General features: G+C 41.3%; 1 protein-coding gene across 1 annotated transcript in view; it reads right to left on the reverse strand.

Annotated features, from left to right (window-relative positions):
• LOC135511895 (polypeptide N-acetylgalactosaminyltransferase 2-like) overlaps positions 1-13,422 on the reverse strand; it is a 139,420-nt gene extending 125,998 nt beyond the window's left edge. The window contains exon 1 of the mRNA XM_064933412.1: positions 13,186-13,422. Coding sequence (XP_064789484.1) covers positions 13,186-13,281 — 96 coding nt within the window. The 5' untranslated portion in view covers positions 13,282-13,422. The remainder of the gene's footprint in view (positions 1-13,185) is intronic.
• Between the last annotated feature and the right edge of the window lie 5,588 nt (positions 13,423-19,010).

The raw sequence follows: 19,010 nt of genomic DNA on the forward strand, positions 1-19,010 counted from the left end.
TTGGAGGCCACGGGACGAGAGTAGTATGGCATTGAAGCTCGTCTGGAGGTCACCCCCATAGACTGCCAGAGGTCCGGACAACGGGCCCACCGATTTGAAACACTGAACTCTGAGAAGTAGCTGTTGAATCAGGCGAGACAGTCACTTGAGAAACCAAGGCTGTTGAGTCTGCCGATTGATGGAGTCGAAAGCGTTAGCCAGGTCAATGAATACGGCTGCACAGTATTGTCTCTTATCAATGGCGGTTATGATCTCGTTTAGGACCTTGAGCCTGGCTGAGGTGCACCCATGACCAGCTTGGAAACCAGATTGCATAGCGGAGAAGGTACGGTGGGATTTAAAATGGTCGGGGATCTGTTTGTTAACTTGGCTTTCGAAGACCTTAGAAAGGCAGGTTAGGATAGATATAGGTCTACAGTGTCTCCCCCTTTGAAGAGTGGGATGACCGCGGCAGCTTTCCAATCTTTGGGGATCTCAGACAAAACAAAAGAGAGGTTGAACAGGTTAGCAATAGGGGTTGCAACAATTTCAGCTGATAAATTTAGATGGTCCAGATTATCTAGCCCTGCTGATTTGTAGGGGAGAAAGGGGAGAAATGGGGGAGGCTTGGGCATGATGCTGTCGGGGGTGCAGGGCAGTTGACCGGGGTAGGGGTAGCCAGGTGGAAAGCATGGCTGGCCATAGAGAAATGCTTATTGAAATTCTCAATTATTGTGGATTTATCAGTGGGGACAGTGTTTCCTAGCCTCAGTGCAGTGGGCAGCTGGGATGAGGTGCTCTTATTCTCCATGAATTTTACAGTGTCCCAGAACTTTTTTTGAGCTTGTGCTGCAGGATGCAAATTTCTGTTTGAAAAAGCTAGCATTTGCTTTCCTAACTGCCTGTGAGTATTGGTTCCTAACTTCCCTGAAGAGTTGCATATCGCAGGGGCTATTTGATGTTAATGCCGTACGCCACAGATGGTTTGGGATGAGTTGGACCACAGAGTGCAGGAAAAGCCACCAACAAGTGCTCAGCATATGTGGGAACTCCTTCAAGACTGTCAAAGAAGCATTCCAGGTGAAGCTGTTTGAGAGAATGCCAAGAGTGTGCAAAGCTGTCATCAAGGCAAAGGGTGGCTACTTTGAAGAATCTAAAAATGTATTTTGATTTGTTTAACACTTTTTTGGTTAATACATGATTCCATGTATTATTTCATAGTTAAGAAAACTATTATTCTACAATGTGGTAAATAGTAAAAATACAGAAAAACCCTTGAATGTGTCGGTGTGTCCAAACTTTTGACAAGTGCTGTACGTATTATCAATGTGCCTTGCTTTCAGTGGTTGACAACTTAAATTGATAAAATAGTAGCCTGCACAGAGAATTGACATAGACAACTAATAACCTTGACAAAACTTTTTTCTAATCATTTCTCATTTGCCAATATGTTAAAAGGTAATATTTTAAAGTTTACAAAGTAAAATCAGGTAAAACAGGGTATGTACGGTACTAGCTACAGAGCCTTCAGAAAGAATTCACATCCCTTGACTGTTCCACATTTTGTTGTTACAGCCTGAATTTAAAAATAGATTAAATATAGACTTAGACAAAAAATACCCCATAATGTCAAAGTGGAATTATGTTTTTTTATTTTATTTTTCCAATTAATAAAAAATGAAAAGCTGAAATGCCTTAAGTATTCAACCCCTTTGTTACAGCAAGCCTAAATAAGTTCCGGAGCAGAAATGTGCTTAACAAGTCACATAAGTTGCATTGACTTATGCTGTTCAACAATAGTGTTTCACATTATTTTTTTAATGACTATCTCTGTACCCCACACACGCAATTATCTGTAAGGTCCCCGAGCAGGGGACTTGGTCAGGATTTTTTTTTAAATACGGAATGGAGCCAAGCACAGGCAAAATCCTAGAGGAAAACCTGGTTCAGTCTGCATTCCACCAGACACTGGGTGATTGAGTCACTTTTCAGCAGGATAATAAGATAAAACACAAGGCCAAATCTACTCTGGAGTTGCTACCAAGAAGACAGTGGATGTTCCCGAGTGGCCGGGTAAGATTTAAGCACATTTGCAACTATGGCAAGCCCTGAAAATTGTTGTCTAGCAACAATCAACAAATTTGACAGAGCTTTAAGAATTTTGCAAAGAATAATGGGAAATGTTGTACAATCCAGGTGTGAAAAGATCTTAGAGACTTTCCCAGAAAAACTCACAGCTGTAGTCGCTGCCAAAGGTGATTCAAGCATGTATCGATTCTGGGGTGTGAATACTGATCTCATTTAAATTTGTGTTTAATTTTCAATACATTTGCAAAAATAAAAAAATAAAAAAACATGTTTTCACTTTGTCATTATGGGGTAGTGTGTGTAGATGGGTGAGAGAAAAATATATTTTAAACAGTAACACAGTTCCACAACAAAATATGGGTATGAATACTTTCTGAAGGCAGTGTGATTAAAAGGGAGGATGCCATCAGCACACAAAATAGTTCTGGTATGACTCAAGTATTAAAACAGGTTTTACCCAAATTAAAAGACCACAGCAGCAAGAGATACAACAGCTCTTGAAATGAGTTCTAGTATTCTGAACAACTCCAAACTATTGAACAGTTGCCTTATCCCTCAGTCAAAAGTTAATTCCCACAGATGGCAATAAACACACCACATTTACAGTGGCTTTGTTCACATTTGTTCCCCATCTGCATGGCCTTGGTTGTTCTAGATTTCCACAGTGGTACACTAAGACAAGCTAACCCTGTTAGGATCATGTCTTCCCTTAGGCTTTGCCTGTGAGCCTGTACATTTCCAATAAGACCTGGAACTGACAATATTCTTCAAACAGTGATTTTGTTGTGTCTACGGCAACAAGCAAATTTATGAGTGCCATCTGAAACTTAGACCTGGGCAGGGCACTGGGGTTGTAAAACAATCCCTTACTGCTGTAAAGGAAGGAAACGAAACCCAACTCCACGTTTTACAAAGTTAAGAAATACTGTCTCTAAACCTCACTCATACAATAACTGCACACATTAATTCTTAAATACTATAGGATTGACCGATTGTAATAAGTAACTCAAGCTATATAAGGTAATAAGTAACTCAAGCTATATAAAAATAGACTTTTGTCCTCATAGATCTTCAGCATCTGGTAGGTAGGCGAGGTAGACCCAGTTCCCCCAGATCTACAGAGGGCATCAAAATGTGTATATGGGCAAGGGGCAGGAGCAGTACGCCATGAGTGTTAGAATGTAATGGGTGCATTCTGTTCAAATCACAGTGAGAGGGAACATCCACAGACAGCAAATGAAATCTGAATATTAATTATGCAAAAGCAGAGCTGGGGAGTATTTGTAAACTCAAAAAAATCCAGAAAACCCAATAACGCTAAAATTCTACTGGCAAATCCATTGTTCATTCTTCCAATAAAACAAAGCACATTGTTGAAGAAGGGTAAAAATAGGATCTGCCCTATTCCATAAAACATGAATTGCCCAAGGAAAATAAATTGAAACAGGGTCTTAGGGCAAATCTGAGGCAGCAGCACTTTCATTAAAAGCACAAAGAGGCTCTATTCCAGTTAGTGTTGGTCGTCCTCAGAACCACTCCTGACCTGTGCTCTTCACACAATCCCAAACTCTTCTGGGAAGTGTAGTCTCTCAAACACATGAGATCGTTTTGTCAAAGCTGAGAACAAGTTGGTTACAAAGAGTCACAATGTTCACACTTGACAGAGGGCCAATAAATACAAACAGAACGTGTGAGACCTTTCAGGGCAGTAGCCCTCTCTCTACACATAAACAGTTAAAGCCCAGAAGGAAAACCCTGTTTAGTCAGCAGAGTAGTGAGGATGGCCTGTGTGTTATAAGTCCTCATGCCAAAGTACACATTCCTGCTGGTACCATCCCTGGCCAGTCCCTTCAGAGTCATATTACTGTCTTACAGGCTGTACGGTGGCTTGAGCACATCTGCACCTTGTTAGACATAATACTGTCAGGGAGACAATCTTACTTATCGAAGTATTACAACCATGTGTGTCCAAGAGGTTTTACTGCCTCCTGTTCTACAGAGAGACTAAGCGTTGGAAGGCATTATGTTAATACTTCATCACTAGAATAGACTTGACACACTATTGTAAAACTTATCAGGAAATCAAAGATGACAAAATGACAAATGGAGTAAGCATTGAGGAAATGTATTTCTTTGACCATAATTCAGACTGGTGTGCCTAATCTTTAGTCATTACATGAATTAGACTTGATTTACACTCATTACCTGTAATGTAATCCAGCAGTAATGAATGTGTCCTATGAATGCTTTATAACGAGAGTCAACGCAATTCCTCACATGCCTGTGGTGTACTGTATCTTTATATCGACAGGTCCTATGGAAAATGGAGCCATTGTGTACTGGGCAGCGCAGACCAGTGGGGTACTTGTCAAAACACTGTATGCCTAACCAACTGTCTCAATCATTAAAAAAATAGCATTTTTTATCTTTCATGGACCCATAGAAAGGTCAGTTACATATTTCTCACAAGTTATATATTCCTCAGAAGAGGAAAAAGTCAGAAAGTAATAATAAAAGTCATAATTTAAAAGCTCACAGTGGAAAATTATTTCAGAGTAGGCTCCTTTCCTCGTCATGGCACTGAGTACTACCACTGCTGGAGGTGACGAGCTCAAAGCACCCAAACCACCCTATCGAACAAAACAATCATGGAAAAACACTGACAGTTATGTACATCAGTGGAGCTCCTCAAGCACTGCAAGAAGACAGATCAGCTCCAAACTAGGTCCATTTATATAGCAGAGCCAGGAAACAGATACAGTTGAAGTAGGAAGTTTACATACACCTTAGCCAAATACATATACACTCAGTTTTTCACAATTCCTGACATTTAATCCCAGTAAAAAGTCCCTCCCTTAGGTCAGTTAGTATCACCACTATTTTAAGAATGTGAAATGTCAGAATAATAGTAGAGAAAATGATTTATTTAAGCTTTTATTCTTTAATCAGATTCCCAGTGGGTCAGAAATGTACATACACTCAATTAGTATTTGGTAGCATTGCCTTTAACTTTGGTGAAACGTTTTGGGTAGCCTTCCACAATCTTCCCACAATAAGTTGGGTGAATTTTGGCCCATTCCTCCTGACAGAGCTGGTGTAACTGAGTCAGGATTGTAGGCCTCCCTGCTCGCACACGCTTTTTCAGTTCTGCCCACACATTTTCTATAGGATTGAGGTTAGGGCTTTGTGATGGCCACTCCAATACCTTGACTGGTGTCCTTAAGCCATTTTGCCACAACTTTGGAAGTATGCTTGGGATCATTGTCCATTTGGAAGACACATTTGCGACCAAGCTTTAACTTCCTGACTGATGTCTTGAGATGATGTGCATATATTGAAGCGACATTTTCCTTCCTCATGATGCCATCTATTTTGTGAAGTGCACCAGCAAAGCACTCCCACAACATGATGCTGCCACCCCTGTGCTTCACGGTTGGGATGGTTTTCTTCGGCTTGCAAGCCTCCCCCTTTTTGCTCCAAACAGAACAGTGGTCAGTATGGCCAACCAGTTCTATTTTTGTTTCATCAGACCAGTGGACATTTCTCCAAAAAGTACGATCTTTGTCCCCATGTGCAGTTGCAAACGGTAGTCTGGCTTTTTAATGGCGGTTTTGGATCAGTGGCTTCTTCCTTGCTGAGCGGCCTTTCAGGTTATGTCAATATAGGACTTGTTTTACTGTGGATATAGATACTTTTGTACCCGTTTCCTCCAGCATCTTCACAAGGTCCTTTGCTGTTGTTCTGGGATTGATTTGCACTTTTTGCACCAAAGTATATTAATCTCTAGGAGACCGAACACGTTTCTTCCTGAGCGGTATGGCGGCTGCGTGGTCCCATGGTGTTTATACTTGCATGCTATTGTTTTACAGATAAACGTGGTGCCTTCAGGCATTTGGAAATTGCCCTCAAGGATGAACCAGACTTGTGGAGGTCTACAATATATTTTCTGAGGTCTTGGCTGATTTGTTTGGATTTTCCCATGATGTCAAGCAAAGAGGCAACGGGTTTGATGGTAGGCCTTGAAATACATCCACAGGTACACCTCCAACTGACTTAAATGATGTCAATAAGCCTATCGGAAGCTTCTAAAGCCATGACATTTTCTGGAATTTTCCAAGCAGTCAACTCAGTGTATGTAAACTTCTGACCCACTGGAATTGTGAAACAGTTAATTATAAGTGAAATAATCTGTCTATAAACAATTGTTGGGAAAATTACCTGTGTCATGCACAACGTAGATGTCCTAACAGACTTGCCAAAACAATAGTTTGTTAACAATACATTTGTGGAGTGGTGGAACAACGAGTTTTAATGACTCCAACCTAAGTGTATGTAAACTTCCGACTTCAACTTTAAGAGCAACACACACAGGATGAAGACAAGTAGACAACAACCCACAAAAACAGTAGTCCCTGCTGATCAGGAGCCGAGCAGGGGAGAGATTTAACTTGGGGTTTCAAACATTGTGATCAACGGGCCCATCCAGTTCATCTTTATTCAGCCTAGTCAATATTAGATCAGGGATCGCTCTGCTGGATCAAAAGGGCAGAAGCTGGAAGGGCCTGGAATGCTCTCAAAACACTTTTTCTGGCTCCATGTTAAACCACATACAAGGCAAAGGTCAGGATAGAGCAGGGGCATCAAAAGCAATGTGCTCTCCACATAACAACACATTTCCCCTCACAGGTAGGCTGAAGATAAACAGTGGGAGTGGTGGTAAGAGACAACAACCTAGCATCATTTCCACACAATTATTCATATGAATCAACCCAAGTGCATCCTACGACACTAGACACATACATTGCGTGAAAAAATATTTTGGGGGATTTCAAAAAACAGACTCAGGTCCTATGCCGAGTTATTCCATAAACAGAGATTGCAAGATGCATTATAAATTGTCTGAGGAGAATAAAACTGCACTAGGTGTTGGCTCTGACTGAGGGAATCGTATTCCAGGAGGACTAGGTGTTGGCTTTGACCAAGGCAATAGTATTTCAGGAGGACTAGAAACTAGAGGTCGACCGATTAACCGAAATGGCCGATTAATTCGGGCCGATTTCAAATTCATAACAATCGGAAATCTGTATTTTTTGGCGGCGATTTGCAGATTTGATACCTTTATTTAATCTTTATTTAACTGGGTAAATCAGTTAAGAACACATTCTTATTTTCAATGACGGCCTGGGAACAGTGGGTTAACTGCCTTGTTCAGGGGCAGAATGACAGATTTTCACCTTGTCAGCTCGGGGGATCCAATCTTGCAACCTTAACTAGTCCAACGCAATAAAGACTTGCCTCGCTCTCGTTGCACTCCACAAGGAGGCTGCCTGTTACGCGAATGCAGTAAGCCAAGGTAAGTTGCTAGCTAGCATTAAACTTATCTTATAAAAAACAATAAATTATAATCAGTAGTTAACTACACATGGTTGGTGATATTACTAGATATTATCTAGCGTGTCCTGCGTTGCATATAATCTGACTGAGCATACAAGTATCTGCCTGAGCGGTGGTAGGCAGAAGCAGGCGCAAAAACATTCATTCAAACAGTACTTTCGTGCGTTTTGCCAGCAGCTCTTCATTGTGCATCAAACATTGCGCTGTTTATGACTTCAAGCCTATCAACTCCCAAGATGAGACTCGTGTAACTGAAGTGAAATGGCTAGCTAGTTAGCGTGCTAATTGTCGGTGTGTTGCTGGTTCGAGCCCAGGGAGGAGCGAAGAGAGGGACGGAAGCTGTACTGTTACACTGGCAAAACTAAAGTGCCTATAAGAACATCCAATAGTCAAAGGTTAATGAAATACAAATGGTATAGAAGGAAATAGTCCTATAATAACTACAACCTAAAACTTCTTACCTGGGAATATTGAAGACTCATGTTAAAAGGAACCACCAGCTTTCATATGTTCTCATGTTCTGAGCAAGGAACTGAAATGTTAGCTTTCTTACATAGCACATATTGGACTTTTACTTTCTTCTCCAACACTTTGTTTTTCCATTTTATAAACCAAATTTAACATGTTTCATTATTTACTTGAGGCTAAATTGATTTTATTGATGTATTATATTAAGTAAAATAAGTGTTCATTCAGTATTGTTGTAATTGTAAAATCGGCTGATTAAATCGGTATCGGCTTTTATGGTCCTCCAATAAATCGGTATCAGCGTTGAAAAATCATAATGGGTCAACCTCTACTAGGAACACTCAAATATCAGAATACATTTGTGAATGAATACCATTATTATTACAAACATTATTTCAGCAAATGAATCAAACATCCAGTGAGCTGTTCAAAATGGAACAAAATGTAATCTGAGGATTATCAATTATGACATCAGCAGAGAATGAAGAAACTCTCCCTCTGCTTTAAAACACTTGATATTTATGTACACTTCCCAATGCATTAATTCATGATTATTCCAAAGAGAGCTTTGATGTAAAAGCTGAGGAAGCACAGCATGGCCATTCACACTTGCAGGCGCAGCTACAATGTTGTCCGCTGAGCCAGAGCAGAACAACCAGCTTGTCAATAATTGTGTTGCAGAGCGGAGATCAGATCAAACACATTGGAGCCAGAGATAAAAGCTGCCAATCTGGTTACCATACAAGTCCAGTGAGTGCATTCTCACCAAGCCGCAGCAGCTCCCAATACAATAATGTGACAGGTCGGGAAAGCATCCATCATCCGACCTGGCTGCTAAACACTGACGACCTCCAACCTGCATGACTGCATAGAGGCCTAATTTAAGGCCTTTCAGTATATAGTTTACTCAGTCAGTTCAAGGCAGCAATTTTCTCTGTTTAGGTTATCATTTTAAGTCTCCAAAGTGAAAGTGTTCGGTTGAAACTGTAAATGTCTGGGAGACGTTTTGGATAAAATGTCTGTAAACAAGAACTTGCTCGGTGGAGAGCAATAAATTGGATTATACTTAAATAGTTACAGAGGCCTCCTGAGCTGTGAGTGCAGACAGAAGCCTGAACGTATGATGTACATTCCATCACACCATTCACTGTAAGATGCAAAAAAGGATCAGTTAGCCGAGCGGTTAAGAGCGTTGGGCCAGTAACTGAAAGGTCACTGGTTCGAATCGCAAAGCAGACTAGGTGAAACATCTGTCGATGTGCCCTTTTAAAATATGGTTTTACTTTACTAAGCAAGTCAGTTAATTAATAACAAATTCTTATTTACAATGACTGCATATCCCGGCCAAACCCTAACGACTCTCGGCCAATTGTGTACCGCCCTGTGGGATTCCCAATCATGGCCAGTTGTGATACAGCCTGGAATCGAACCAGGGTCTGTAATGACACCCCTAGCACTGAGATGCAGTGCCTAAGACCGCCCTTGAGCAAGGTACTTAACCCTAAGTGTTCCTGTAAGTCGGTCTGGAAAACAGCCCCTGCTAAATGACTACAATTTTTCATATAAGTGTATTGTTCAATTGAAATACACACATGATTTTAAAAATTGATTTAACCTTTATTTAACCAGGAAGGGCTCATTGAGGTTTAAAATCTCTTTTTCAAGAGCGTCCTGGCCAAGATAGGCAGCACCAAGTCATTACAAAAATTACAGACAAACAACATGAAAATCTACAAGTAATCTGGTAAAAAGCATAGAATTCACCAGAGTATAACAAAATAGTAATTTAAAAATACCAATCGGGACAAGTTCTTCCAGTTTAAGAGTATTTTGTAAGGTGTTCCAAGACGATAGCGCAGAGTACATAAAAGCCCTTTTACCAAATTCAGTTGGGACATTTGGAACAGTTAGCAGGATAAAGTCCAGCGAACAAAGAGAGTACCCACCACATTTATGAACAATAAAAATGCCCAAATACAAAAGGTAGTAAACCCAAAATGGCTTTGTAAATAAAAGTATACCCGTGCCTGAGCCTACGAGTGACTAGAGAAGGCCAGCCAACCATGGTATACAAAGTGCAGTGGTACGTAAGGGTTTTGCAGTTTAAAATAAATCTCAAAGTGCCTGTAAACAGTCCGAAACAGAGGGTTCCAATCTGCAGTAGCAGGAGCCTGTAAACAGTCCAAAACAGAGGGTTCCAGTCTGCCATAGCAGGAGCCTGTAAACAGTCCAAAACAGAGGGTTCCAGTCTGCAGTAGCAGGAGCCTGTAAACAGTCCAAAACAGAGGGTTCCAATCTGCAGTAGCAGGAGCCTGTAAACAGTCCAAAACAGAGGGTTCCAGTCTGCCATAGCAGGAGCCTGTAAACAGACCAAAACAGAGGGTTCCAGTCTGCCATAGCAGGAGCCTGTAAACAGTCCAAAACAGAGGGTTCCAATCTGCAGTAGCAGGAGCCTGTAAACAGTCCAAAACAGAGGGTTCCAATCTGCAGTAGCAGGAGCCTGTAAACAGTCCAAAACAGAGGGTTCCAGTCTGCCATAGCAGGAGCCTGTAAACAGTCCAAAACAGAGGGTTCCAATCTGCAGTAGCAGGAGCCTGTAAACAGTCCAAAACAGAGGGTTCCAGTCTGCCATAGCAGGAGCCTGTAAACAGTCCAAAACAGAGGATTCCAGTCTGCAGTAGCAGGAGCCTGTAAACAGACCAAAACAGAGGGTTCCAGTCTGCAATAGCAGGAGCCTGTAAACAGACCAAAACAGAGGGTTCCAGTCTGCAGTAGCAGGAGCCTGTAAACAGACCAAAACAGAGGGTTCCAGTCTGCCATAGCAGGAGCCTGTAAACAGTCCAAAACAGAGGGTTCCAGTCTGCCATAGCAGGAGCCTGTAAACAGACCAAAACAGAGGGTTCCAGTCTGCAATAGCAGGAGCCTGTAAACAGACCAAAACAGAGGGTTCCAGTCTGCCATAGCAGGAGCCTGTAAACAGACCAAAACAGAGGGTTCCAGTCTGCAATAGCAGGAGCCTGTAAACAGACCAAAACAGAGGGTTCCAGTCTGCAGTAGCAGGAGCCTGTAAACAGTCCAAAACAGAGGATTCCAGTCTGCAATAGCAGGAGCCTGTAAACAGTCCGAAACAGAGGGTTCCAGTCTGCAGTAGCAGGAGCCTGTAAACAGACCAAAACAGAGGATTCCAGTCTGCAATAGCAGGAGCCTGTAAACAGTCCAAAACAGAGGGTTCCAGTCTGCAATAGCAGGAGCCTGTAAACAGTCCAAAACAGAGGGTTCCAGTCTGCAGTAGCAGGAGCCTGTAAACAGACCAAAACAGAGGGTTCCAGTCTGCCATAGCAGGAGCCTGTAAACAGTCCAAAACAGAGGGTTCCAGTCTGCAATAGCAGGAGCCTGTAAACAGACCAAAACATAGGGTTCCAGTCTGCAATAGCAGGAGCCTGTAAACAGTCCAAAACAGAGGGTTCCAGTCTGCAGTAGCAGGAGCCTGTAAACAGACCAAAACAGAGGGTTCCATTCTGCCATAGCAGGAGCCTGTAAACAGTCCAAAACAGAGGGTTCCAGTCTGCAATAGCAGGAGCCTGTAAACAGACCAAAACAGAGGGTTCCAGTCTGCCATAGCAGGAGCCTGTAAACAGTCCAAAACAGAGGGTTCCAGTCTGCAGTAGCAGGAGCCTGTAAACAGACCAAAACAGAGGGTTCCAGTCTGCCATAGCAGGAGCCTGTAAACAGTCCAAAACAGAGGGTTCCAGTCTGCAATAGCAGGAGCCTGTAAACAGACCAAAACATAGGGTTCCAGTCTGCCATAGCAGGAGCCTGTAAACAGTCCAAAACAGAGGGTTCCAGTCTGGAGTAGCAGGAGGAAGCATAATGCTGTTGCGCTCTCAACCCCCGTGGTATCCTATTACTGTTGTTCTCCTGCAACGATGCAAAGCAGCATCCACCCAAATCACAGACAGACAGCTCAGATAGGCCTACAGCTGTAGGCCTAACTGTAGATATAGCTTGTCTTACACATGGATAGAAAAACAATGAAAGTGCATTCTTTTGCAGGCTCATCTCCCTCCATAACAAAAGTCAGACATCAGATGCCCCCTTCCCACAGAAAGCATACCAGCGGCAACTTTATCACCCCTATATGAGTTTAGCTCAGCAGTGTCGTTGTGAGAAGTATCCTGTGATTTGGCCTTGAGGCGTCCCACTGCCTCGTACTGGCCAGGGAAATGGGCAACTGCTCGCTGATAACTGGAGATTAGGCCTTTGTTAATCAAATCAGAATGCCCATGAGTCCTTATCTAGCTGCACCACCTATCAGTCTAATGTCAAATGTAAGGGACAGAATGACTGATCACAAAATCACAAGAGGAGCGTTTAAGAGCGTTGGTGTTATCACTGGGGTTGGTTACATGATAAAAACACTCATATTTTTGCTGAAAGGACAACAACTATAAGTGACGTGTTTGACCTCGTCAATCCTGTATATTAAGGTAACAGAGAAATAAGAATGAAAGGCTTGGGAGAGAACTATAGTTCTTGGGCTATATACTACAGGCATTAGCCTATTCCTCAATTGAAATTATATGACCATAAATAAGCAGGGATTTTAACAATGGCAGACGGACCCATAAGGTTGGCATATTTTGTTACAATGTAGCCTATACATTTCCTGCCAGTATAGCGGGGAATATATTTCAACAATTAAGTATTTGTAGCAGATATACTTCACTGTTGAGGTCTTCCTAAATAGTCGAATAAGTAAGCTTTGTGTGCGTGAAACGCAGCTCTTCAAAGTGTTTACAACCGCCCAGCTATTCAATCACAGCAAAATTATACGATACCAGACAGAGCAACGTTCAAATCATACAATAACTATATCCCTCTTTTCAAGCAAATTAATATAATCTAGTTGATGATGGAAACAGATTTTGGAACGATATAATATTTCATAATATAAACCGCCTATCAAAATAGCCACTTGTTAAACATCTTCACGGTATTTTTTGCTTTAGCCTTGAAAGGATTCCACGGACTAAAATCTCCTGAAAGCGAGCTATGAGGTGTATTTATTACGTTAACGATTACCGTTTAAGAACCAAACGGAATCAAACAGAGAAAAACTTAACTATGTTGGACAAATTCAGTTAGGTCGCAAATCGCTTCGTTCCATTTAAGAAACGTTTTGCAGCAGAATTGACGTAATGAATACACCCCTGATGCATTTTCAATAAGAGCAAAAAGTGTCGGGGGTTAACATACCTTTCGATTTAACGTTGTTCCCGAATAGAAATAATATGCTATGCCAAGCACCCACAGGACCGCGAAGCATAGTAACATTCTCGATTTCCTTCGCATTGCTGTCTGTTTGAATGTGAAATAAATGTCCGATATCCTTATGCTTTGATTAAAGCGTCCTATATCCGAGCTGTGTGCCTGCTATCGACGAGCAATGTTCAGTGCAGCTTTGGCAGTCCAGCAGAAAAAGCAGGAAACAGCCAACATCACGAGGTTAGAGGGGAAAGGCCGTCTCTAATCCAATCACGCTCCGTGGAAGGAGGAGTGATGGGGGTTGGTGCGTTTGTCGCTCTGCAAGCGTTCTTGACATTGACAGAAGAAACATTGTTGCAGTATTGTGTCGATGTATTAGTGAATTCATCATTTTAGCTTCTGCAACATTGTCGCCGCGGATTTTCAAACGACCCAGTTTGTGTAACAGATTAAGCGGACCCTGCGGCCTGTGTATATGGTATTGTAATCCATAATATAAGAGTAACAGTGAGGGTTATGTTGTTCACTGTCCCCCACGATGAAATCGTGGAGGGAACTGTGGATCCGTTTCCGTCCATACGTTATTCGTTGGTATGTTCGTTTATTCGTATGTCAGTCAAACGCGATATTTTAGAGAGGAAAGTGCACTGGCCAGATTTTGACGAAATGTGGGTGAATTGTCGCGTTCCTATGCTATTCGGAACTAGGAAACTCGGAAATGTCCAACTTGCTGATTTGTTCAATGCGTCACGTGTATAACTACAACCAGTTTAAAAAAATCGAGGATTTCCGAGTTACCTAGTTCCGACTAGCACTTGAACGAGGCAAATTATGAGTCTTGCTGTATACAGCCGGCATTTACCAAATTACACTGATTGGCCAGATGGTTGCGCTATAACAAGATATTGAAACTGCAAACTTTGAAAGGTAATGCCCAAGATCCTAACTTTGTTGCGTATCAGGATCATTGGATTCGAGGGCCCCCCGATAATTTGGTCCAATTATATTACGTATACTAATTATTTTTTTATTATACTTTAAAAAAAAAATATTTCTCTATTTTCTCTTGTATTTTTCTAAAATAATTTAATTTGAGCATAAAATATACACTACATGACCAAAAGTATGTTGACACCTGCTCGTCTAACAAAATCATAGGCATTAATATGGAGTTGGTCCCGCCTTTGCTGCTATAACAGCCTCTCCACTCTTCTGGGAAGGCTTTCCACTAGATGTTGGAACATTGCTGCGGGGAATTGCTTTCATTCAGCCACAAGATCATTAGTGAGGTTGGGCACTGATGTTTGGCGATTAGGCCTGGCTCGCAGTCGGCATTCCAATTCATCCCAAGGGTGTTTGATGGAGTTGTGGTCAGGGCTCTGTGCAGGCCAGTCAAGTTCTTCCACACCGATCTCGATAAACCATTTCTGTACGGACCTCGCTTTGTGCACGGGGCCATTGTCATGCTGAAACAGGAAAGGGCCTTCCTCAAACTGTTGCCACAAAGTTGGAAGCACAGAATCATCTAGAATGTAATTGTATACTACAGCGTTAAGATGTCCCTTTACTGGAACTTAAGAGCCTAGCCCGAACCATGAAAAACAGCCCCACACCATTATTCCTCCTCCACCAAACTTTACAGTTGGCACTATGTAGTGGGGCAGGTAGCGTTCTCTTGGCATCTGCCAAACCCAGATATGTCCATCGGACTGCCAGATGGTGAAGTGCAATTAATCACTACAGAGAACGCTTTCCACTGCTCTAGAGCCCAATAGCGGCGAGCTTTACACCACTCCAGTTGATTCTTGGCATTGTGCATGGTGATCTTAGGCTTGTATGTGGCTGCTCGGCCATGGATGAACAGTTATTGTGCTGATGTTGCCTCCGACTCGGTAGTGAGTGTTGCAACCAAGGACAGACAATTTTTACGCGGTATGCACTTCAGCACTCTTTCTGTCCCTTTCTGTGAGCTTTGTGGCCTAACATTTCGCGGCTGAGCCGCTGTTGCTCTTAGACGTTTCCACTTCAAAATAACAGCACTTACAGTTGACCGGGGCAGCGCTTGCAGGGCAGAAATTTGATGAACTGACTTGTTTAATAGGTGGCATCTTATGACGGTGCCACGTTGATATTCACTGAGCTCTTCAGTACAGGTCAAGAGATCCAATAATTTTGGTGTTTCCTTGCCTAAGCAACTCTCTTCTTATTATTGGTGTCCTTTTGTATTGGTTTTTTTGAAGCAATTTGGCCATGAAGGCCTGATTCACGCAGTCTCCTCTGAACAGTTGCTGTTGAGATGTGTCTGTTACTTGAACTCTGTGAAGCATTTTTTTGGACTGCAATTTCTGAGGCTGCTAACTCTAATGAACTTATCTTCTACAGCAGAGATAACTCTGGGTCTTCCTTTCCTGTGGCGGTCCTCATGAGAGTCAGTTTCATCACAGTGCTTGATGGTTTTTACGACTGCACTTGAAGAAACTTTCAAAGTTCCTAAAGTGTTCTGCATTGACTGAACTTCATGTCTTAAAGTAATGATGGACAGTCATTTCTCTTTGCTTATTTGAGCTGTTCCTGCCATAATATGGACTTGTCATTTTACCAAATACGACTATCTTCTGTATACCAACCCTACCTTGTCACAACACAACTGATTGGCTCAAGTGCATTAAGAAGGAAAGAAATTCCACTATTTAACTTTTAAAGAGGCACACCTGTTAATTGAAATGCATTCCAGGTAACTGCCTCATGAAGCTGGTTGAGAGAATACAAAGCGTGTGCAAAGCTGCCATCAAGGCAAAGGGTGGCTACTTTGAAAAATCTAAATTATAAAATGTATTTTTTGGTTACAACACTTTTTTGGTTACTACATGATTCCATATGTGTTATTTCATAGTTTTGATGTCTTTACTATTTTCTGTCTTCACTATTATTCTACAATGTAGAAAATAGTACAAATAAAGAAAAACCCTGGCATGAGTAAGTGTGTCCAAACCTTTGACTGGTACTGTACATATTACCTCGACTAACCTGTACCCCTGCACATTGACTCAATACCGGTACCCCCTGTATTTAGCTTCGTTTTTGTTATTTTATTGAGTTACTTTTTTAAACTTTAGTTTATTTAGTAAATATATTTTTTCTTAACTGCATCGTTGTTTAAGGACTTGTAAGTACGCATTTCACAGTACGGTCTCCACCTGTTGTATTTGGCACATTTGACAAATAACATTTGATTTGATTTGACATAGTGTATATAGTACTGTTAGAAGCTCACATAGTTGCTGTAACAAACTACAAACTCCACACAGTTGTCACTGACTAGTTAGATATTAATTTCCTGGTGAGTAAAACATTTTGTACTTACAACATTCATAGACATTAATTTGTATCAGGTTTTTGTATTGACATTTGTCAATAAAACTCCTGAAAGCAACTGTTTATGTCAAATAGTTTTGTGTTCTACTTGTTGCCCTGGTTGTCCTGAACATAAAATGGTAAAACACTTCATACACTTCATTGTGAGGCTAAATATAAGGGCTGTTCATGCAGATAAATGAATGTCAGATAAATGAAAAGCAGATTTTTCCTGGGGTCTCAGGACTGGTTAAGAAGAGATAGAAGAGCGATATGTAATGTCTCTGTTCTCCTCACAACCCCAGCTTCTGAGGACTGGGTTAAACCAAAAGCCTAATTAGGGGTGGGGGATCCAATTGTAAAATTAGGCAATGAGAGGCACTATGTGATGTAAGGAAACAGAAATCCAGTAGCTGCCTGGTGCTTTATGGAAGGAAAATATTTTCCTATCAATCAAATTGATTACTGGGGGACTGACTGGAGATCCTGATCCAATTGTATTTATATAATTTCCAATATTCACAAGTTTTATCATATCAACAAACTGTTGACCCACAGTGAAAAGGCTGATTGAGCATTTTGGCTAACGCAACTAGTGAATAGGTGCTCATATAGGTCATCTATTTGTTTCCCACAATTGCATGATGTTGATTGAAAAGGCAGCAGTGATACCTACTTCACGTCTTAAACCTTAAATGTTGTGCATTCATCTGTTAATCCTTCTCTGGCACTAAAATAATGAATTATAGGGGCCTAACTCATGTGGTCTCTAAGTATCACAGCCTAGCCTACTGATGTGGGATTGGTAAGGCTTTGCAAGGGCCATAGAAGTACACATAATTATAGATCATATTCTCCTCATCATCAAGACTGTAGCCACCACAACTCTTTGTACTCATCTCTGCAACTTGGCCCAGCACCGCCTAATCGCCAAAGTCTTTCCCAATTAAATGTTTTACTAAATGTATTTGGCTAACAGAAAAAATAAAGTAAAATATTTTACCACCCTGTTGTCCTCTAATAGGTATTTTTCCTCAACTATGAATAATACGTTCTAGCCATATCAAGCAGAATCTATTGTTGCCTTCCATTTTCCGTCAGAGGGCATTTCTCTAAATAACCCTTGTGCTGAGGGCACACAACGTAGTACAAGTATTAATATGAGTCTTAGCCTGCCTCCTTGATCTCAGTCAATTTAGTTCAGCATACAAACAGCTTAATGAACCATACAAATGAACACCAGACATCAGTGAGAGGTAAGCCCACATCAAAATGGATTTCATTATTCAATTGGGCTTATATGTAGATTGATGAAATGGAGACCGCTTACTTTTGTAGGCCTACTTAGGTTTCTTGTTGAAAAACCACAAAGCAGAGAGTGTTTCCTTGCAATTCATCAACACCTATTGACAGTTGGCATATGTTACTACAGAATAAATGACTTACAGAGGTCTGCATGTCTAGGTAGGACTTCCAAACTCCCATTTCAAACCCAGAATATGGTGTCTCTGTTTGATCCCAGGATTCCCAAGCCACTCACAAAGACAGTTCAAGTAGGAGAAGCAGGGCTCCGGAGCTGTAATTACCATTGACAAGAAGAAGCATGGTAGTTCTGCCAGAAAAATGGAGGTTACCCTCATTGAAGTTAGAAGGGCTTAACAAGGGTTGTCAAGTAGACTTCAAGGACTGTTGGAGGGCAAACGTGCTGCAAACCATGTGGAAAGACCCAGGTTAATAAATATTGAAGGGGTGTCCAACTGACTTCTGAGTCTCAGAATGAACCCTTTCATTTCAGTCACCACCTCAGACATCCGAGGGGTTGTCGAGCTGTTACATCAAGATGGGGTGAATAGGAGAGAGGATTAATTCACCGCTCGTGTCATCTTGAAAAGATAATGAGGCATGTGGTGATCCACAATGCAAACAATGGCACTTCATCTATCCCAAATAATCATGTGAATTTCATTAGAATAACGAGAAAAAGTTCAGCTAATCATTTATGTCAAATAATGTATGTATCACTACTTGTGTAAAATCGCACTGGATTATATACACTGCCATCATGCACATTGTGTACTTATGTCTCTTGAATGAGGATTAAAGGCCCAGTGCAGTCAAAAATGTCATTTTGTATATATATTTCCACACTATTAGGTTGGAATAATACTGTGAAATTATGAAAATGGTGATAATACCATTTCAGCCTGTTTTGGTGGGATGGGGTTTTTGCTTGCCTGGTGACATCACTATGCTGTAAATAATTAATAGACCAATAAGAAAGAGTTCCAAACATCTCTGCCAACAGATCATTTTCAGACCACTCCCAGACAGTCCTAGAAAAATTCTTGCTTGAGAAATTGCTCTTTGCTAAGAAGTTACATTTGGTTATTTTTGAACATTTCAATTTAAAACAATCAAAGTAAGGTTTGTAATTGTTACCCAGAAATTACTTGATATTAAGA

The sequence above is a fragment of the Oncorhynchus masou genome, chromosome 24 (genome assembly GCF_036934945.1).
Source record: "Oncorhynchus masou masou isolate Uvic2021 chromosome 24, UVic_Omas_1.1, whole genome shotgun sequence".
NCBI lineage: Eukaryota > Metazoa > Chordata > Actinopteri > Salmoniformes > Salmonidae > Oncorhynchus > Oncorhynchus masou.